General features: G+C 41.1%; 1 protein-coding gene across 1 annotated transcript in view; it reads right to left on the bottom strand.

The window, feature by feature from the left end:
* Nucleotides 1-17191, bottom strand: part of TMEM236 (transmembrane protein 236) — a 51145-nt gene extending 33954 nt beyond the window's left edge. The window contains exon 1 of the mRNA XM_066386216.1: nucleotides 16860-17191. Coding sequence (XP_066242313.1) covers nucleotides 16860-17116 — 257 coding nt within the window. The 5' untranslated portion in view covers nucleotides 17117-17191. The remainder of the gene's footprint in view (nucleotides 1-16859) is intronic.
* Nucleotides 17192-23437: the final 6246 nt, after the last annotated feature.

Below are 23437 nucleotides of genomic sequence, written 5' to 3'. Positions count from 1 at the left end.
AGATTAAGAACCTATTAGAAGAAATAATGCTGAAAACTTCTATAACCTGGCGAAGTAAAAAGACACATAAGTATAAGAAGCACAGAAAGCCCCATACAAAATGAACCCAAAGAGGCCTACACCAAGACACATGATAATTAAAATGGCAAAGGTTAAAGACAAAGAGAGAATCTTAAAAGCAACAAGAGAAAGAAAGTATTAGTTACTTATAAGACAGCTCCCATAAGACTGTCAGCTGATTTCTCACCAGAAATATTTCAGGTCAGAAAAGATTGGCATGAAATATTCAAAGTAATGAAAAGCAAGGAGCTACTACCAAAACTACTTTATCCATCAAAGTTATCACTTAAAAATGAAGAAAAAAATAAAGATCTGCCCATACCAGAAAAAGCTAAAGGAGTTCATTCCCAGCATTACAAGAAATGTTAAATGGTCTTCTTAAAAAAGAATTTTAAAAAAGGAAAAAAGTAACATAGTTGCAAAGAATAAAATGGCAATAAACATGTGCCTATCAATAATCACTTTAACTATAAATGGCTTAAGCAAAAAACAAAAAGACACACACATGTGCACACACACACACACACACACACACAAACTCATAGATACAGACAACCACATTGGGATTACAAGAGAAAAAAGGGTCAGGGAAGAAGGTAAAAGAGGGTAAGGGGGTGTAAAGGGAGATGAAAGGAGACTTGACTTGGGATGGTAAACACACAATACAATATATAGATGACGTATTATAGAATTGTATACCTGAAACCTATATAATTTTATTAACCAATATTAGTCCAATAAATTTAATAAAAAATATTTTTAAAAGTAAATGTAAATGGCTTAAATGCTCCAATCAGGAGACATGAAGTAGATGAATGGATAAGAAAACAGGACCTATATATATGCTGTCTATAAGAGACTTACCTCTGAATGATAAATATACACAAATTAAAAGCAAAGGGATGAAAAAAATATATTTCATGCAAATGGAAATGAAAAACAGCTGGGGTAGTGATACTTATATCAGAGAAAATAAACTTTAAAACAAGGCTATAGTAAGAGACAAAGAAGAACATTACATAATGATAAAAGGAGCAATCTAACAAGAGAATATATCCTTCTAAACAATTATGCACTCAACATAGGAGCACTTATATATATAAAGAAAATCTTGATGGACATAAAGAGAGAGACTGATAGTAATACAGTCATAGCTGGAAATTTTAACATACTATTGAAAGCAATGGACAGATCTTCCAGACAGAAAATCAACAAAGAAACAGTGGCCTTAAATGATACAGTAAATCAGATGGATTTAATTGATATATCCTGAACATTTCACCCCAAAGCAGTAGAATATACATTCTTTCCAAGTGCACACGGAATAGTTTCTAGGGTAGACCACATGTTAAAACCCAAAAGAAATCTCAATAAATTTAAGAAAATTGAAATCACATCAAGCATCTTCTCTGACTATAATGGTATGAAACTAGAAATAAATCACAAGAGAAAAAAACTGAAAAGCACACAAAAACATGAAGGCGAAATATGTTACTAAACAATGAATGAGTTAACAAGGAGATCAAGGAAGAAATCAAAAGATACCATGAAACAAATGAAAATAATAACACAACAACCCAAAACCTATGGGACACAGCAAAAGCAGTCTTATAAGGGAAATGCATAGTACTACCAGGCCTGTTTCAAAAACAAGAAAAATCTCAAACAAGCTAACTTTACACTTAGAGGAACTTGAAAAAGAACAACAATCAAAGCCCAAGGTAAGTAGAAGGAAGGAAATAATAAAGATAAGAGCAGGCCCTGGCCGGTTGGCTCAGCGGTAGAGCGTCGGCCTAGCGTGCGGAGGACCCGGGTTCGATTCCCGGCCAGGGCACACAGGAGAAGTGCCCCACACAGGAGAAGTGCCCATTTGCTTCTCCACCCCTCCGCCGCACTTTCCTCTCTGTCTCTCTCTTCCCCTCCCGCAGCCAAGGCTCCATTGGAGCAAAGATGGCCCGGGCGCTGGGGATGGCTCTGTGGCCTCTGCCCCAGGCGCTAGAGTGGCTCTGGTCGCAATATGGCGACGCCCAGGATGGGCAGAGCATCGCCCCCTGGTGGGCAGAGCGTCGCCCCATGGTGGGCGTGCCGGGTGGATCCCGGTCGGGCGCATGCGGGAGTCTGTCTGACTGTCTCTCCCCGTTTCCAGCTTCAGAAAAATGAAAAAAAAAAAAAGATAAGAGCAGAAGTAGACAAAGTAGAATCTAAAAAATACAAAGGATTGATGAACTCATGAGATGGTTTTTTAAAAAGATAAACTAGATTGATAAACCTTTAATCAGACTCATTAAGAACAAAAGAGAAAAATCCAAACAAATAAAATCAGAAATGAAAGAGAAGAAGGAACAACTGACATGAAAAAAAAAATACAAAGAATTGTAAAAAAATATTATGAACACCGACAAATGGGGCAATCTGGCAAAATGAATAAATCTCTAGAAACATACAATCTTCCAAAACTGAATCAGGAAAAATCAGAGAATCTAAAAGACTGATTATAACTAGTGAAATTGAAGCAGTAATCAAAAACCTTCCAACAAACAAAAGTTCCATACCAGATAGCTTCACTCATGAATTTTTCCAAACATTCAAAGAAGAGCTAACACCTGTTCTTCTCAGACTATTCCTAAAAATTCAAGTGGAGGGAAGACTCCCAAGCTCATTTTATAAGGGCAGCATTATCCTAATTCCAAAACCAGAAAAAGACTCTACAAAGAAACAATATTTATAGGCTAATATTCCTGATGAAAATAGATGCTAAAATTCTCAACAAAATATTAACAAACTGGATCTAGCAGTATATTAAAAAGATCATACACCATGATCAAATGGGATTTATTCTGGAGATGCAAGGTTGGTACAATATCCACAAATTAATAAATGTGATACACCACATTAAAAAAATGAAGGCTAAAAATCATGATCATATCAACAGATGCATAAAAAGCATTTGATAAAATTCAGTACACATCTATCATAAAAACTCTCAGCAAAGTGGGAAGAAAGAAAAATACCTCAACAAAATAAAGGCCATATATGACAAACCAACAGCCAACATCATACTCAATGGGCAAAAACTAAAAGCGTTTCCTTAAGATCAGGAACAAAACAGGGTTGTCTCCTTTTACCACTCTTATTCAACATAGTACTGTAAGACCTAGCCACAGCAATCAGATAAGAAAAAGAAATAAAAGGCATCCACACTGGGAAGAAAGTAGTAAGACTATCATTACTTGCAGATGACATGACCTTGTATATAAAGAACCCTAAAGATTCTACCAAAAAACTACTAGAACTGATCATTGAATTCAGTAAAGTATCAGGACACAAAATAAATAACCAGAAATCAATTACATTATAAATAATGAACTATCAGAAAGAGAAACTAAGAAAACATCATACCTACAATTTACAAAAAAATCTACAGAAAATAAAATAAAACAAAATACCTAGGAATAAATTTAACCAAGGAGGTAAAAGCCTATATTCAGAAAATTATAAGACTCTGAAGAGCAAGAAGTTGAAGAAGTTCACTGAAAGAAGCTGAAGAAGATACAAATACGTGCAGCATATACTATGCTCATGGATAGGAAAAATTAACATCATTACAGCATCCCTATGACTCAAAGCAATCTATAGATTCAATACAATTCCTATCAAGATACTAAGGGTATATTTTACAGAACTAAAACAAATATTCTAAAAGTTTATATGGAACTACAAAAGATCCCAAACAGCCACAGTAATCTTCTTTTACATTTTTTAAAATTGAATATATTGGAGTAACACTGGTTAACATAATTATACAGATTTCATGTGCCCAATTGTACAATACATCTCTGTATATCATATTGTGTGTTTACCCCCCTCCAAGTCAAGCCTTCATCCATCATCATTTATTCCCCTTATACTCTCTTCCACTCTCCTTCCCCCACCCCAACTATCACCACACTGTTGTTCACATCCATGGGTCTTTCTGGTTTGTTTTCTTTTTTTTTTTCTCAATCCTTCCCCCACCACAGCTGTTGGCTTGCTCTCTATGCATGAGTCTGTCTCTATTTTGCCTGTTAGTTCACTTTGTTCATTAGATTCTACAGATGAGTGAAATTATAAGGTACTTGTCTTTCTCTGACTGGCTTATTTTAGGTACAGCAATCTTAAGAATGAAGAACAGAGTAGGAGGAATCACACTACCTTATATCAAACTATACCACAAGGTCAAGGTAATCAAAAGAGCACAGTACTGGCATAAAAACAGACATATAGATCAACTAAACAGAATAAAGAGCCCAGAAATAAACCTATAGCTAAATAGTCAATTAATAGTTGACAAAGGAGGTAAAAACATATAATGGGGTAAAGATAGCCTATTCAATAAATGAGGTTGGGAAATTGAACAGATTTGAGTAAAAAGAATGAAAATAGATCACCTTCTTACACCATTCACAAGAATAAACTCAAAATGAATTAAAAACTTAAATATTAAGACTCGAAACCATAAAAATTCTAGAATAAAACATAGGCAGGAAAATCTCAAATATTTCTTGTAGCAACATTTTTTTCTGACATGTCTCCTTGGGCAAGGGAAAAATAAAAAATAAACAGATGGAACTGCATCAAACTAAAAATTTTTTGTGCAGCAAAAGAAACCATCAACAAACTGAAAAGACAACTGTGAGTGGGAGAACATATTCAATGATACGTCAGATAAGCGGTTAATTTCTTAATAGGCATTTCTCCAAAAAAGATATACACATGGCCAAAAGACATATTAAAATATGTGCAATGTCACTAATTATCAGAGAAACATAAATTAAAACCACAAGGAGTTATCACCTGACACCTGTCAGATGGCTAGGAAGTGGAGAAAAGGGAACCTTTGGGAACTGTTGGAAGGAATCCAGATTTGTGTGGCCACTGTAGAAACAACATGAAGTTTCCTCAAAAAATTAAAAATAGAACTGTCTCTAGGACCCAGCACCTCTTGTAATATAGCTGAAGAAACACTAATTTAAAAGAATATATGCACCCCTATGTTCATGGCACACCTTTACAACAGCCAAGATTTGGAACCGGTCCAAGTGTCTATCAGTAGATGAGTGGATACAAATGCTGTGGTACATTTATAGTAAAGTGTGGAAAAGAAAGGCTCTTAACATGAATAATTTTTGGCAAAACTTACTTTCTCTAAGAGACTTTTAGTAGAACTTACTTTTTCTGAAAAGACTCCCTATTCCTGGCCTTGAGGTTGGTTTCCCAGACTGTGGCCTTGGGCCAGCTTTGCAAAGTCACAGGTGTTCTCAGAATGTTTCTCCCTGAATTAACTGTATAGATAAACATTGTAAAAAAGCTAGTTTCGCTGCTTTGTTTTATTGCTATGCTTCCTCTCCTCCCCATTCCTCAGTCAGTATATAACTTTCCCTTTAAAAGCCAGCCCCAAACTGTGTTCCCCACCATACTGATTTGAATGACTTAGGTCTGCATGTGGTCTGCACACCGGCAATAAAGACTCCTTAATTTCTTAATTTGGTTAATTCATTGTGTGTGTGGCAAGACGTTTGTTTCTCGCTGTTCTGATACAACAATATGATAGAATACTACGTGGCTGTAGAGAAGAAGGAAATCTTACCTGTTTTGACAGCATGGACAAACGAGATTATAATGCTAAGTGAAATTAGCCAGCTAGAGAAGGAAAAGTACTATATATTTTTACTCATAGGTGGAATCTAATGAAAAAAATAATCTCATAAACAAAATAAAAACAGACTCATAGATAGAATAGACTGACAGCTGTCAGAGGAGAGGGGCATTGAGGGACTGGGTAAAAAAAGTAAAAGGATTAAGCAAAATAAAAATAATAACAACTTAGGCCCTGGCCGGTTGGCTCAGTGGTAGGGCGTCGGCCTGGCGTGCAGAAGTCCCGGGTTCGATTCCCGGCCAGGGCACACAGGAGAAGCGCCCATCTGCTTCTCCACCCCTCCCCCTCTCCTTCCTCTCTGTCTCTCTCTTCCCCTCCCGCAGCGAGGCTCCATTGGAGCAAAGATGGCCCAGTCGCTGGGGATGGCTCCTTGGCCTCTGCCCCAGGTGCTAGAGTGGCTCTGGTTGCAACAGAGCGACACCCCAGAGGGGCAGAGCATCGCCCCCTGGTGGTCAGAGCGTCACCCCATGGTGGGCGTGCCGGGTGGATCCCGGTCGGGCACATGCAGGAGTCTGTCTGACTGTCTCTCCCCGTTTCCAGCTTCAGAAAAATACAAAAAAAAATAATAACAACTTATAGATACAGACAACAGTATAGCAATTACCAGAGGGAAAGAGGCTGGAAGAAGTAGAAGAGAGTGTAAGGGGGATAAATGGTGATGGAAGACTTGGCTTTGTACTATGTGAACACATATTACAACATAGATGATCTATTATAGAACTGTACTTCTGAAAACTAAATAATTACATTAACCAATGTCACCCCAATGAATTCACTTAAAAATCTAAAAATAACTGGTATCATGACATGAAAAGATCCATGGGCTATGAATACATCTATGTAATTAAGTTATAGGTCATGCTAAGACCTAGCGGGTTGTTACCAACATTCAAATGAAAAGAAATGCTAGCTTTCAGTGAGAGGTTAGTAAAAATGAAAATGTTTCTCATCCAGATTCAAGAACTTCATGATGTTAAAGAACATCTGGGACATGTAGGGATTCAATAAATATTAATTGAACAGATACAACTGTTAATAAATAAATACCGATCCAAGTCTCTTATATAAATTTAATCAGAAATAAGCTATATTTAGAAATTCTGACTTACTGTTAGCGTATGTTTATAATTTATTAATGAATGTTCTGAATTATGTCCCCCCCAAAAAAGACATATTGGAAATCCCATCCCCAAGTACCTCATAATATAACCTTATTTGGAAACAGGGCCTTTAAAGAGGTAATAAGTTTAAATGAGTCATTAGGGTGGGACCTGATCCAACATGACTGGTGTACTTATAAAACAGGAGAATTTGGAGAAACATATGCACAACAAAAAGATTATGTGAAAAAACACTGGAAGACACCATGTAAAGAGGAAGGCAGAGATCAGTCAGGGTGATGCATCTACAAGCCTAGGAATGCCAGCGAGTGCCAGCAAAACAGCAGAGGCCAGGGGCGAGCCTGCAGCAGATCCCCCTCACCCCTCACAGGGAAATGACTCTGCCATCACCTTGATCTCAGAGTTCCAGCCTCCAGAACTGGGAGGTAAAACATTCCTGTTGTTTTAAGCAACCAAGTTTGTGGTATGCCCTAACAGCAGTCATAGGAACAAATCCAATGAATATTAGAATTTATGTCAGAAATATCATAGACACTTCTGAAACTAATGCAAGTCTGAAACCAAGGCTGGGTTAGGGCACTACCAATTGAGTTCTGTGAGCATCTGCAGCAATCCTGTGAAGACAGACCTGAGTTCAGACATGATGAGTTCAAGATTCCTGTTTGTGCAGCAAGAATTCTGGCCCTGAGATGTCTCACAGAGGAAGCATGGTGAGTAGAAAGGTCAGACAATAACTTGGGAAACCACGCTGCTTAGAGACTCACAAAGGTTCTCTTTTACCTAAATCATTAAGTCAAAGCTTTCCTCCGGTCTTTCTGGGGAAACAGGCAGCAAGCTGACAGAGTCCTTGCAGTTTAGATTTGTGGGGGACAGAGGTGTGGGATTGGCAGTAAGCTGACAGGGATCCTTGCTGCCCCTCCCCCCACCTCACTTGCTTAAGTTACTAGAGGCAATTTGCATGCTCTTCTTCTCATCCTTTGTTTTGTGAAGTTCCTGGTTGAAATATTATGTTTGGGGGGGGGGGGTGCACTCTTGGGAGAATTCCTGGTATATTTCAGGAATGTGACTTTGTATCAGAGACCTCTTTGTTTTGCAAGTGGCTTTGCTCTCTGTTCTATAAAAATAAAGCTTTTTGGGAGTACAGGCTGCTCTTGTAGGTCATCAGTTTACAGAAGGCCTCCCGATCCTATTCTTTTTCTCTCTGTATTTATTTCCTAATCCCACACCGTTCCCACTCAAGACCTACACAATTACGAGTTGCTCTGGTTTGCCTCATCTTTCCAAGCTTTCCACAGTGTGGCCTTAACTCTCCAACATATAACAATAGCACTCCCATTCTACACTAACCCCAGGAGATCCTATGCTACCCCGAGTTCTGCAAAAAGTATTTTACAAACATTACTGAAACCCCACAGCAACTCTCTGTGAGTGAGGTCATCCTCTCTATTTTACAAACGAAGAAAATGATGACAAAATTTTAAAGAGTTTGCCCAAGATCCCACAGCTAAATAAAAGATGAGTTCTAATTCAAATTTGTCTGACTCCAAAATTCACATTCTTACTTACTCTGCGATGTGTCCAAGCAACTGCTCTCGAATTCCTCCTTTCTCAGCACAGTGGTTTTCTCCCATCCCTTAAAGAAGACACGCTTATTCTTATATCAGCTCACTACTCAAACTCTGAACCCCTCTAGAATGTCTTCCTGCTCCAAGCTTGGTTCAAATCAGGTTTTCCTTGTGAAAAATTCTCTGACTACTCCAAGCAGTGTTCGCTTAATACACCTGAATCCACACACATATATCGAACTACTGTTGAGTGCAGGGCATTGTGTGGTGGGCTGATGGAATGGGATGGGGTAGAAAAGTAAATCAAAAAGGGCACCTGCCTCTCACCATCAGCACAAAGTTGTTTTTGTTTTGTTTTTGGTTTTGATTTGGTGACAGAGACAGAGAGAGGGACAGACAGACAGGAAGGGAGAGAGATGAGAAGCATTAAGTCTTTGTTGCAGTACTTAGTTGTTCATTGATTGCTTTTTCATATGTGCCTTGACCAGGGGGCTGCAGCATAGCAAGTGACCCCACACTCAAGCCAGTGACCCCGCACTCAAGCTGGTGAGCTTGCACTCAATCCAGATGAGCTGGTGCTCAAGCCAGCAACCTTGGGGTTTCAAACCTGGGTCCTCTGCATCCCAGTCCAACGATCTATTCACTGCACCACTGCCTGGTCAGGCAGTACGAAGTTTTGATGCCTCTCTTCTCTGGGCACAATATACACTATTTAGCGACTTAGTGTATATTGTTTTACATTAGTTTTCAATATTTTCATGTGTAACTGTGTAGTCTCCACAGTAGACTCCAAGCTCCCTGAGAAAGGAGAGAATACCTAATGTGTATTCAGGTAACTCCCAACAGTAACCCTGGATTGAAGAAACTTTATAGGGAGGTAGTTCGGAAAAGTAAACAGAAGTCAGAAAATGGATCGTCTTGAATTCCAGGCAGTCAGTGGCTATTCAGTAAGTTTTTATTAAAACAGGAACTAGTGAAAGAGAAATGAGAATGGAAGTTTAGATAGGTAAATTCACAGCTAGTCTAACAAACTGGGTGGGCGTGGATCACTGTTCACCTGGAAGACTTCCAGTAAAACTGTGCTGCCTGATACATTTATGAGCAACTCTGGGAGATGAGGAAGATATGCTCATTTTATTTGCAGAGAACACAAAATAAAGTGGGACAGCTATCATTCTGAATGACATAATCAGGAGTCAGAAAATTGTAATTGGTTAAAAATATGACAAAAATCCACATAATAATATTTAATAAGGATAAGAGTATATTATTGAATTCAGGTTAAAAAATAGTTCAGGTTTAAAAAAGTATTCATCCACTGACCTATTCATCTAAACTGCTGCTATATGCATGTCCTGCTCTCTGTTCTAAGGATGGAAAGATGTGTCAGACATACTCTGGCTTTTGGGCATTCACAGGCCTATGGAGGTTGCTGAGGCATGAGATGAGGAAACTGCATTAAGAGCATACTTCTCAAGGAATTTTAGTCAATCCTACCCTGTTATAAAATAAGTGACACCATTGCCATTGAAATCTATACGTTTTATCAAGAGCTGAAGTCAATAGCTGCATCAATAGGACATCAGGGTATCAATGAGATCACATCCAGAGATGAACAAGCCAGTCAGCATCCCAAGGAGATACCCAAAAGAGAAAAGGTCCAGAAATCATAACGGTAGGATGCAAATAACTAATGACCACCAGACCCTGGAGAAGACTTAGCAGACTGCAATGAGATGTGGTGGAGATGGAGAGTGACGGGCTGTCTTCAGATATTTGAAAAGCTTTAATATAATAATAATAATAATAATAATAATAATAATAATAATAATAAATACAGCAATTTCAGAGAGGTCTCCCAAGAAGACACAATATTTAGATTCGTCACCATCCAAGTGGTAGTGTATATCATGAGAGCCAATAAAAGTGCTTTAAAAAGAACGAAAAGAATAATCAAGGGGCAATGGGTAACACTGCTGGGCATGGCCAAATTCAGTGGCAAATAGAGGGCAGAGGACTTAAAATCTACAAAGAAGATGGGAAGAAAATCACATGGTGGCAGATTTGATGTGCACATAAGGAAATAAGACTATGCTCATAATTAGAGACAAAATATAGTAAATGCCCTTTAAAATCAGAGGTAGACTGTCTCTCTGAACTGTGAGAAACAGCATAGCAGAACTCTGAGCTGCTGTCCATCTTTAGGATTCTGGGATATAATGTCAACACTGAATTGTACAAGTAAGGGAAGCGTTGATTTTTAAGGGGTGGAACTGACATGCAGAAAACATTTTCCAAGCAGATTACTAGTCTATCAATAAGGAGTGCAAGGGAAAGAGGGAGCAGAGAGAAGCAAAAGACAAGGACACCCACTGGTGAAGGGGGCCCAACCCCAGCGTTAGTTAATACAACGCTCCTCGTGCTTCCTTGAACAAAACAGCCTGGACTACGATTTGACAGTGGATTGGAACGTACGGAAATTCGGCGAACAATGACAGTGTAGGGGGCTGTGGAAATGCGGGCCTCAGGGAGGCGAGGAAAACAGTCATGGAGAAGCAGGAGCTGACGCAAGAGGATGAAAGAAGAATAATTAATGGAATCTGGTGTCTTATTGCATATGCTAGAAAGAGATACCAAAGTAAACATGCTCTTGCTGATTTACTGGGTATGGAGGGGGTGGGCGAGGAGGAGAAGCCTGTAGTCACATATCACACAACTATCACTACTAAGCTGACAGGCCCACTGAGAGAAGTGGCAGTGAGTAAGGGAGGTAACTATCCAGTACCCGTGTTTATTCAGTTCACGGTAATTTATGAGGACGGTCTCAGAGGTGCTGCAAAGAACCAGCTGTTTCCCTGAGCTTAGCCAGTCTGCCCAGCTGTGTGCAGATGGACTGGTGCCTCCCGCCGCGTGTGCTGCTGACCGACAGTCGGGGCTTGCAGGCTGACACCTGGGGTCAGTAGGGCTCTGAGACTCTCTGGCTGTGGGGTCTCAGTCGGGGCTTGCAGGCTGACACCTGGGGTCAGTAGGCCTCTGAGACTCTCTGGCTATGGGGTCTCAGTCGGGGGCTTGCAGGCTGACACCTGGGGTCAGTAGGGCTCTGAGACTCTCTGGCTGTGGGGTCTCAGTCGGGGGCTTGCAGGCTGACACCTGGGGTCAGTAGGCCTCTGAGACTCTCTGGCTGTGGGGTCTCAGTCGGGGGCTTGCAGGCTGACACCTGGGGTCAGTAGGGCTCTGAGACTCTCTGGCTGTGGGGTCTCAGTCGGGGGCTTGCAGGCTGACACCTGGGGTCAGTAGGCCTCTGAGACTCTCTGGCTGTGGGGTCTCAGTCGGGGGCTTGCAGGCTGACACCTGGGGTCAGTAGGCCTCTGAGACTCTCTGGCTGTGGGGTCTCAGTCGGGGGCTTGCAGGCTGACACCTGGGGTCAGTAGGCCTCTGAGACTCTCTGGCTGTGTGGTCTTCTAGTCTCTGTGCCCCAATTTCATCAATTGTAAAATGGGCACTATAAGTGTTCTTCTGTAGACAGGTTACAGCATTAATTAAAAGAACACAGCCAGTGTGTTTACAGCTCTTCTTGGTACATAGAAACTGTTCAATAAATATTGACTCTTAATTTATCACAACTACAACTACTGTTACTATCACTACCTTAAACAAATCAACAGCAAAGTCTCACTGAATGTGTTAAAGACTTCAGCAAGGTAAAATGTAGTCCAAAATATTGGAGTCTTTCAAACTTGGCACTGCCCAGGATCCCTGACACATCATGTCAAAAGTAATGAAACTTGGAAAGGCTTGAGACAATTCCTGAAATCCAGCCCTGAGTCCCAAGGCAGGTTGGGGATCTCTATGAATCCTCCAGAATTATCCGCCCCAAGGTACTGTCTCCTCAGAGGTCTGCTCCAGTTTCTGGCTAGCCTTGCTCAATAGTTCCACACATGCCTGTTATTGCAGGAAAGGATTTCTTATCTACTTGGGATATGCAACTTGGTCTGAGAGCTTTTCTTCATTCCTTAAACCATCTCCCTAGTTCATGATCAGTGATGACAGGCACCCCTACAAGGGAACAACCACTCTAAAAGAATGAGGAAGTGTTCAACCAGAGTAAAGGAAGGAGCACCCGAGTAAAGTTCAGCCCCTGCTGTTGACTCTGTGTTCATCTTCCGGTCTCTGACATTGTTTCCTCCCTTATAAAGTGGAAATTTCATCCACTCGGTCAACTTTACAACACTGGTATGCAGATCAAGTGTAAAAAAAAAAAAAAGAAACATAAAAGCACAGTGCATATGCAAAATACCTTAGACCAGTGGTAGTCAACCTGGTCCCTACCACCCACTAGAGGGCGTTCCCACTTTCACGGTGGGCGGAAGTGGAGCAAGCAAAGTATAAATAAAAAGATAGATTTAACTATACTAAGTTGTTTTATAAAAATTTATTCTGCCAAACCTAGCGAAAATCCAACATAAAATACTTGGTAAGTAATTATTATTATAGCTTTAACTTGTAACTCTGCTTTATAAATTTTATAAAGTAAAGTTACTTCCCTACTTTATAAATCACCATTACTGTGGAACTGGTGGGTGGTTAGAAAATTTTACTACTAACAGAGATACAAAAGTGAGCAGTAGGTATAAAAAGGTTGACTACCCCTGCTTTAGAAGATATTCATGGTATCACTATATTAGCCCCAATTACTCTCAAAGGATTTAAAATAAAACCTATGAGAGTCTTCAGACTTGAAGAGTATCTCTTGAATAGCATATAATTTTCTTCCATTTAACCAACTTTATCATCACTTTACCACTTTGCAGAGTCATTTTGAAGATTAAACAAGATCATGGTTTAAATGGAAACACTAAATTCAGGCTGAGATAATAACATTAACATTCACTGAGGTGCCAGAGATTATGCTCAGAACTTCATGTGCATAATCTTACTCAGTTTCTTAAAACAACAGTTCAATGAAGAAACTAGGTTGTCCCTGCTTTACTCATGAGAAAATTAAAATTCAAAGAATTTAAATAACTCACACAGGGTGTCACAGTAAACATCAAAGCTGGGATTTGAACTCAGGTCTGCACCTCTCAGTCGTATTGCCCGGGCACACCCTTTATTAGCTGACTCACTGTCTTCTAAAATCAGCCTCATAGGACCATGATGCCAGTGTGGACCTACAGGGAGTTTCTCAAATAGGCCCATCAACAATACTTCTGTGAATGGTTAGGCTTAGGATCTATGAAATTTCACATAAACAACTATTTATTCTCTAATAAATAATTCAGTCTTTTAATACCTACTTTTTATAGTAGCAATCATTTTTGTATCACCTTTAGCCTGCAATTAAGATATATGACATACTTTATATTACCACATATAATAAAATATCCAAATTCACACCTTTGGAATGATATAGAATATCCAAATATACATCTTTGGGGGAAATGTATCCTAATGACACCAAAAGGGTTGAAGTTTTCTTGAAACCCACTTGGCATTCAAAGTCAGAAAGAATTAAAGAAGAAGTTGCATGAGGAAGAGGAAACAGCACAGAATCAGACCAATCTAGACTCACAAATCCCAGTTCTATATAAAACTTACTAACTTTATCACCTGACAAAGTTAATCATTTCTTTGGGTTTCGATTTCTTCACTATAAAACAAAAATACTAGCACATACCTTATGGGATTGTTATAAAGTTCAAATTTAATAGCACAGAATACAAGAAACTCCTAGAATAGTGCTCAGTAGCTATTTCTTCTCTTCTATACCAGGAAGAGATAACAATATGATAGAGTTTGTGCACGAGGCCTTGAGGAAATGGTTTTAGTTTCACTGAAATTACAGATAACCTGTTACCTATCTAAAACTATTTAGGACACTTGTGACCAGACACACCCACAAACAGAAAGGAAAGACCAAGAGTATTTCCCAAAATAAACTACTGAAAGATTTAATTGTTGTGACAGCCCAAGACATCATAACACAAAGGGACTACCTGAACCACATGGACAAAGGAAATGTGAGTGGGGAGTGGAAATGAAACCTACTGTCTTTCTTCCTCTCAACTGCCCCAAGAGACTGGGATCTTCAAAAAGGCAGTTTAGGGTAGTGGTTAGGAGTATCAATTATGGAATCAAAGGGACCTAGGTCCAAAGTCTGGCCCTTCCACTCACTAGTTAACTGATCAGGAAAGTTGCATAACTCTCTAATCATCAGTTTTCACTTGCAAGTGATACTGATAAACTTATGAAAATGCTTGCTTGCAAGGTGGTGGCATAAAATGAAATGAAATTCATACATAAATCTCTTAGCACATTAGTGATCAGTAAAGTAGCAATTAAAGCTTGATGATGATGATGACAATGATGATATGTAATATGGGAAGCTTTACCATTAAAAAAAGATAAAAGATAAAAGAGCCCTTTGCTGGGCTGCCAGGCAGCTCCCCATGGCTTCACTTGTGCTCATTTGGCCCTTCCACCATTCCCTGCAAGCTCCCTGACCATGCCCGGAGCCTTAGACAGTCAAAGCACTCCTAAGGACAGGAGGGGTGGAAGGCCCAGCTCGGTTCCAAACCCACCCCTTAGACCAGTGGTAGTCAACCTGGTCCCTACCGCCCACTAGTGGGCGTTCCAGCTTTCATGGTGGGTGGTAGCGGAGCAACTAAAGTATAAATAAAAAGATTTAACTATAGTAAGTTGTTTTATAAAGATTTATTCTGCCAAACTTAGCAAAAATCTGACATAAAGTACTTGGTAAGTAATTATTATTATATGCTTTAACTTGCTGTAACTCTGCTTTATAAATTTTATAAACTAAAGTTACTTCCCTACTTTATAAATCACTATTACTGTGGAACTGGTGGGTGGTTAGAAAATTTTACTACTAACAGAGATACAAAAGTGGGCAGTAGGTATAAAAAGGTTGACTACCCCTGCCTTAGACAATCTACAGGCTTTGGGTCAAGTTTGGAAAACCCCAAAACCCTACTGACAAAAGCAGTGCCAGCCAAGAGTTTTACTTCCTGAAAACCTGAAAACCCTCAGGAGCTGTGCCCCAGGAACTGAAGGCCCCCTGGTAGGTACGAGTCCCCAGGTCATATCAGTATTGGCATCTAAAGAGTACTTTGTTAATACCATACTTGAGCTCTCTCTTTCTGCATCCTCTCAACAGTGTTTCTAGCCATAGCTATAGTTACTATTTTTACATTTCTACTCTTGATTATGTTAAAATTTCCAGTTCCTTGCCCTGGCCAGTTGGCTCAGTGGTGGAGCATGGGCCTGGCATGCAGGAGTCCCGGGTTCGATTCCCAGCCAGGGCACACAGGAGAGGTGCCCATCTGCTTCTCCACCCCTCCCCCTCTCCTTCCTCTCTGTCTCTCTCTTCCCCTCCCGCAGCCAAGGCTCCGTTGGAGCCAAGTTTGCCCGGGCGCTGAGGATGGCTCCATGGCCTCTGCCTCAGGCACTAGAATGGCCCTGGTTGCAACAGAGCAACGCCCCAGATGGGCAGAGCATCACCCCCTGGTGGGCATGCCGGGTGGATCTCGGTCGGGCGCATGCAGGAGTCTGCCTGACTGCCTCCCCGTTTCCAACTTCAGAAAAATACAAAAAATACAAAAAATAAATAAATAAATTCCAGTTCCTTGCTTTTCAAATGGATTCTGTGCTGTTTGATTTTATAAAAGATCACAATGAAAGAAAATTTAAGTTAAAACAAAAAAATTCCAGATGAGTAAGAATCAGATCTGAAGATCTAGAAAGAAAAATGTAGCAGAGATTATTTGTTCTCAATACCTTTACATGGGTCGATAGAGTCATTAACTGTCAGTTAAATCAATATTGTCTTAATTTATTTAAAATGTTTTGTATTATTATTGAAGTATCCCCCCCCCCCCAACCAGGATAACAGAATTTATCAATATAGTAAAGTAATTATTTTCTTAAATCTAATTAAAGGACCCAGTTGCTTAAAAATCTCAGCTGGTTAATGGTCAAAAGGTGACTTAGATTGAAAAACATGCAACAGAGACATTTAAAAATAGATGTTACTTTTAGTTTTATACAAAAGTAAAATTATGTATTATAATCTGTGCTTATGATTTCTGTAAATTAACTGTGAAAATTTTATGCAGTTTCGTGTACAAAGGAATGAGGTCCCACACTTACTACTCAGGGTATCATGAACTCATGCTAACTCCTACCTTATGAACATGTGTAATTTATTATTGTCAGTAAAACCGACCCTACAAAAATATGGAGATACCATAATATCAATGCACTTATAGAAACAGTGATTGTTATTTCCCCTTAATCTTACACTATGCACATTTCTGCTATGCGAACATCCATACACATATACATGAGAAAATATCTTTGAAAACAACTAGGCATTCCCTGCTAAAGAATTCTTTTACTTACCATCCTTTAATTTTTTTTGAAAGATGATGCTTCTTGTACAAGAGAACTTTTATAGGAACCCAAATCAACAGACTCACTGAAGCCACATAGGCAATTGAACAGGAAACAATCAGCCAATAATGAGTCTTTTCCGCTCTATTCCTTGTCCACTGATAGGCACTGGCAAACTGCTCCGCAGTCACAAGCGTGGGGATGGAGAAGGCAGCGAACTCCAGAACTTCAAACACCACCAGTTTAATTAGTCTTCCAGAAGCCATCCCGAGGGAATACAAGCTGCTGAGGCCGCTCCCCCTTGGTCTGTGAGCAGCATATGGACACACAGATACTGAACTAGGATCAAGTTCCTTGTACTCGAATCACTAACCAGTGACTTTTTATTCTTTTATTGACCCTCACATGGTTCAGTGATCTTCCAGCTTAACAACCGAGGTCTCTTAAAGAAACAGCGGTTGTGGAAGTGATCACCTAATGTGTTTGCACAGCCATTATTAGAAGTCGAATGAACTTCAGAATATGCTTTGAAGCACTGTTAAAAAGATACCTTTTTTATATTTTTTATTTACAGAGACAGAGAGAGAATCAGAGAGAAGGACAGATAGGGACAGACAGACAGGAACGAAGAGAGATGAGAAGCATCAATCATCAGTTTTTTTCGTTGCGACACCTTAGTTGTTCATTGATTGCTTTCTCATATGTGCCTTGACCGTGGGCCCTCAGCAGACCGAGGAACTCCTTGCTGGAGCCAGCGACCTTGGGTCCAAGCTGGTGAGCTTTGCTCAAGCCCGATGAGCCCGCGCTCAAGCTGGCAACCTTGGGGTCTCGAACCTGGGTCCTTCCGCATCCCAGTCCGATGCTCTATCCACTGTGCAACCATCTGGTCAGATATCTTTTTCCAAGATATCTTGGGGAAAAAAAGACATCTTTTGGCCCTGGCCAGTGGGCTCAGTGGATAGAATGTTGGCCAGGCATGCAGACGTGCCGAGTTTGATTCCTGGTCAGGGCACTGAGGAGAAGTGACCATCTGCTTCTCTTCCCCTCCCTCTCCCCCTCCTCTCTCTCTTCCCCTCTCACAGCAAACAGCTCAGTTGGTTCAAGCATTGGCCCTGGACACTGAGAATAGCTCTGTTGGTCCAAGCGTCAGCCTCAGGTTCTGAGGATAGCTCAGTTAATTGAAGCATTGGCCCCAGATGGGGGTTGCCAGGTAGATCCCAGTTGGGGCACATGCAGAAGCCTGTCTCACTATCTCCCCTCCTCTCACTTAAAGAAAAAAGAAAGAGGTTTTTTAATGTAGCTTTTATCACTAATTTGAGAACCAAAAATAGTTTTATGTAATGTTAAATGTGTTAAGTAGAATCATTGGAAAAATATCATTTTACAGTTAAAGGGGGAATCCAGTCCCCTATTTTTATGTCTGAGCAAATTAAGGCAAAGTGGGATAGCCAAAACCTGAGTCTGCATCTTGGAAAATGACTCTCATTTTTCTCCAATGTCCTTGAAAAGGGAGCTTGGATTTATTTTTCCAAATTTCTAACCAGAGTTCTTCCTAGTACTTGAATTGTTCGTGTGTTCTTAGGTACTAATTGCTGTGTAACACAGACTAAAGTTAGTTTTCATTTGCTGGTCAGGAAACTGCCATGGCAATATTAGAAACCTGTTATCTGGATTAACACTAAATTAAGAGCTATCTACATCTAGCCCGAAAGCATATCAAATACTTAAAACACAGGAATTGCTTTCATGAATTTCCTTCCTTAGCACCTGTGATGAGCACTGTGCTAGGTTTTGGGGTGTGAAGATGAGTGAATGACAGAAGGTTCCTGCCCTGAAAATGTTCCCAGTCCATAGAAGGAAACAAATCTGTGAGTGACAAAAAATAACTGTGGTCAGAGTTATAACCTGAATGCTATGGTAACACAGAAGAGCACTTCCTCTTTGGGCTGTGGGACGGAGAGGGAACAATAAGGACGAGGAGGGATGGTGGCAGGTGTTGGGGTGTCAGTGACATTTCAGGCAATAAAAAGAAACAAGGAGGCTGGAATGGGTTACAGAGTCCAGTGTGGCATGCAGGAAACAGCGGAAGGTGACATCAGAAAAATCAGCTGGTGTCAGAACGTAAATGTCCCTGGCGACTGGGGGGTGGGGTGGTGGAGGGGGGTAGAAGGGGGTAAATGGTGATGGACAGAGACTTGACCTGTGAGCACACGGTGTCAGAACGTAAATGTCCCTGGCGACTGGGGGGGAGGGGGGGGGAGGGGGTAGAAGGGGGTAAATGGTGATGGACAGAGACCTGACCTGTGAGCACACGGTGTCAGAATGTAAATGTCCCTGGCGACTGGGGGGGAGGGGGGGGAGGGGGTAGAAGGGGGTAAATGGTGATGGACAGAGACCTGACCTGTGAGCACACAGTACAGATATGTTGTGAAACTGTGCACCTGAAACCTGTATAACTTTCTGAATCTGTGTCACCCCAATAAATTCCATAAAAAGGAAAAGTAAGTAAACTAAAATAAATTAAAAATAAAGCAATTATTGATTGGTAAAGACTTACTCATGCCAATTAATACATTTTTTTCCTGACTGTTTTGTAGTTCCTTTGTTCCTCTCTTGCTATCTTTCTTTATGAATCAATAATTTTCTGTAATGAAAAAAAAAGAATGCAAATGTCCCATGAAGGATTTGGGGTTTGTCTATGTGTGTGTGTGTGTGTGTGTAACTTTTTCTGCACAGAGGAGTCGCTTAATCATCTGGAAAGGAGAGTAAGTGCAGGTGTGGAGGAAGGACATTAGTCTGAAGGCAGGAAGCCAGCTGGGAGTAGCAGTCGAGCCAGGCAGGAGATGAGAGCCTGGTCTAAATCAGACGGAGGGGGGCGATGAGGAGAGCCCTGCATCCGCAGACACTGCCTCCAATCTTGTCTGCAAGCTTGCTCTTTAGAAGGCTTCCCGTCCCTGCTCTCAGACTGATGCAAGCCAATATTCCTCTAGGCTCCTCTCTCCCAAGGCCCTTTGCAGACAGGGCCCTGCACTGTCTGGCTCTCCAGAGGGACCCAGAATTCTGGCGATGGCTGCGAGAATTAACATCTCCTGCCCTCCCACCAGGGGACAGTTAGTCAACTGGCTCCTCAAGCTATCTAGCTATTTTATTTGACCTTGAAGTTTGAATTCACCAAAGTTTACCAGAAGTCCTCTCAAATGAAAGAAGGGACTTGGAGGAACAGTGACAAGAATATGGAAAAATGGGACAGAAAACCATCTGAGCAGCGATTCGGTGGCCAAATATTTCTACAATCTTGCAATTGAACTTAATTCTCTATATCATCCCTAATAAAAATTTCAGTTTAAAAGATACTAGATACAAATTATATGTTAACTTCCTAACCCTCTGTCTTGAGTCATCAATGCTGTGTTGTATTGCAATTTCTTATAAAAGTTTGAGTATTAATAGGAACTGTGACCTGATCATTTGAAGACAGTTGTTGAATAAAAATACCCTGGTTCCAGGGAAAAGAAACCTTGCCCAGGTCTATAATTACATTTTAAATGCTTACATTTTATTCCTATGTATAGGAATTTAAAACTGACACTGAGTTTATGTTTTTTACCTATCATTTTCCTCTGGTTCCTAATGTTTCTCCACTTTACCTTCAAAGACCACAGCCAGAGTGCTGGAGGTGCCTGTGATGAGACCGCTGCCCTGCACACGGCGTGCCGGAAATGGGCTCTGCTGTCTCTGAGCAGGAGGGAGGGTGTGGTTCCCGCCCTCAGCCCAGGGGCCCCTCCATGTAAACGGAAGACTGTGTTAACATTGTTCACTGAATGCTCATTGTGTGCAGGTCATGGTAGACATGCCGTCCATATTGACTTCCACTCTGGCTGGGGAGATGACACAAACACACAGGTAGGACCTGGGAACGCTGATGGAGGGAGCTGGGCAGGTGCGGCCTGTGAAGGGCTATCCTGCCCATATTTCCTCCTCCAGCCTCTTTCTCCAGCCACATCCGGGTGAACGGGCTCTGGGCTGCAGACTGTCCAGACATCTAAGTATGGCCTGGTATCACCAGGGCCGGCCACTTCCTCACCCTTAGGAATCTGAACTAAAAAACATGGGGAGAACTTAACAAGTGAAATTAAAGGAGGCCATGGTTCTAAGAGAGTTAGGATTAGAGTTACAACCACTCTTAGCATGCCATTGGCACTCAGTAACTACGTGTTGAGTAAATAAATGAATAAATGAGTAAATGAATGAACAAATGAACCAATGGAAGCCAAATGGTGAGGGAACAGAAGAGTTGGTAAAGAAGACAGTCCAAACAGAAAGACAACTGGAGCAAATCCCCAGAGAGCTGCATACATACCAGGAAAGACAGCCCCTCCGCTGAACTTTCTAGTCCACGTGCATTCCTACAAAACGGGCCTTTGCTCTTGGCAACCAAAAGGGCTTGAGTAAAAGACAAAGGTAATATGCTTAGTAGCCAGGGCCAGGTGTCATACAGAAACAATTTTTAAACTACTGGATGATTCAGAGGAGGGGACTAACAAAAAAAATTCAAAGTAGAGTTGATTAGAGAAGATCTCTCAGAAGAGGAGAATTTTGGCCTGTACTGATTTTTTCTACTGACTCAAACAATATCTATATATTGCTACAGCACCTTCTCTGCATCATGTCTTGACATTTCCTTTGAAAAACAGTTCTAAGAATGTTCATGATGCAGTGAACTGGGGAGAGAGAAGCAAGTGGCTGGTGCGATGTGGAACAGTATGGATAACATAGCCTCACTTTTGTTTTAAAAGATAGCTGTATATTTAAATGTATGTTAAAAATCTAGAAGGACACTCATCAAATCATTAAGCCCTGGAGAATGGGTGAGGTGGAGTGGAGGGGTTTTTCACTTTTATTCAATATTTGAATAGTTGCAATATCTCACAAAGAAAAAAAACAGGAAATAACTTTAATAAAAATCAATTAAACAAAGCAATTCCAGCCTAATAAAATTTTGTGCTCTATTTTTTTTTTAATCTTGCCTCCATTCACTTGTTTTCCCTTTCAGGAGAGGCAAAATAAACCAAATCCACGTCCACATTATCTCCTGAATGGCAGTTCTAAGGAGCAGTGTAATGGCCAAGAGGCAAGCAGAAGAAGGGAAGTCTGTCTGACCTGTGGCGGCACAGTGGGTAAGGGTGGACCTGGAACACTGAGGTCACTGGTTTGAAACCCTGGGCTTGCCTGGTCAAGGCACATATAAAAGTTGATGCTTCCTGCGCTTCTCTCCTCCTCTCTCACTCTTTCTCCTCTCTCCCCGCTCTACAAAAATGAATAAATAAAATCTAAAAAAAAAAAAAAAAAACAAAAAGACGAGAAATTCTGCACTTGGCTGGGCATCTGGGGTTGATTTTGATTACCTGCTCTGGATCCTACAGGAGAGTGTGAGAAAGTATAGCCTTCGTCCTTCAGCCCTCGGTATAAGCCCTGTGTGCATCCTTCCCTTGTTCTCCTCCTGCCAGCAGAAGTAAACATGTCCTCCTTGTGTGAAAACGCCTGTGGAACACTCTGTATTCATTCAGACTTCTACTGCAACCCTTCCTCCCTGTGTTGTTTGTGCACTGGGTCCCGGACAAAAGCCAGAACTCTGTGAAGGCAGAGAACATCTGCTTTCACCTTTGTATCATCACGTCTCAGCACAGTGGAAGGAAGAACTACGCAGATGAAGGGTAAGAGATGTGGTGGGCAGCAGGGGCGATGTGCTAGGCTTTGATAGTAGCAAACTCATCTTTTATTCCAAAGGAATGCCGGTCCTCACACTGACCTCTCAGAAAAAGCAATTGTGTGCTGTCTGTTCCGATAGTCTGTCTATTCACCCATGAGGTTCAGTTTCCTTGCATGGTCCCAAGTACAGCCCCCATGCCTTCTTCTTCCATACCATGGCTTCTTAGAGACTCTAGAAAAGATGGGATAGAAAAAAGCCCCTGGGGATTGCCATTTATTAATCTCAGCATGCACGTTAGGAAAAGATGCTGCCCCTTGCAGGCACTCACAAAGACTACAAGACCCAGAGTCACAACATCTTCCCCAGCCTTTTCCAAACCCACGTGCCTTCAAAAAGGCATAGTCAGTAATGGATGGAACTGTTCACAAAGGAGGCTGGAGAGCACTGTCTGCTATTTGCCTGGTCCAAGGCACAGCCTTCAGTGATTTCAATCTTCAGTCTTTCTAAAGTGTTATTTGTTTACATTTTCCATAACAGATTGGAAGGCTTCTTCACCAGGGTTAGAGGAATTAGCTAGGTTGGCAAAGAAAATAAAAGATGCCATTATGCAATTATGGTAACATTACGCTACTGGGAGGAAATAATGCCGGACCCCAGACTGGGAGAAGAAGGCAAAGGGAAAGGAGAGAGGGTTTGAAATCACCTACCCTTCAGTTGATGCCAGCTTCGATTCTTTCCCTTCTAAGTCCCCTGACAAGTGTGCCATACAGTGACACCCCCAGTAAATGGAAGGACAGGAAAAGGGACATTTCATACCACCCAAACTCTCTCCTTGGATTCATCCAAGACTGGTTCAAAGCACTGTGCCCCTTAGTCT

The sequence above is a fragment of the Saccopteryx leptura genome, chromosome 5, assembly GCF_036850995.1.
Source record: "Saccopteryx leptura isolate mSacLep1 chromosome 5, mSacLep1_pri_phased_curated, whole genome shotgun sequence".
In the NCBI taxonomy this organism is placed as follows: domain Eukaryota; kingdom Metazoa; phylum Chordata; class Mammalia; order Chiroptera; family Emballonuridae; genus Saccopteryx; species Saccopteryx leptura.
Note: the sequence above shows the minus strand (reverse complement) of the source record. Positions and strands in the feature narration are given on the sequence as shown.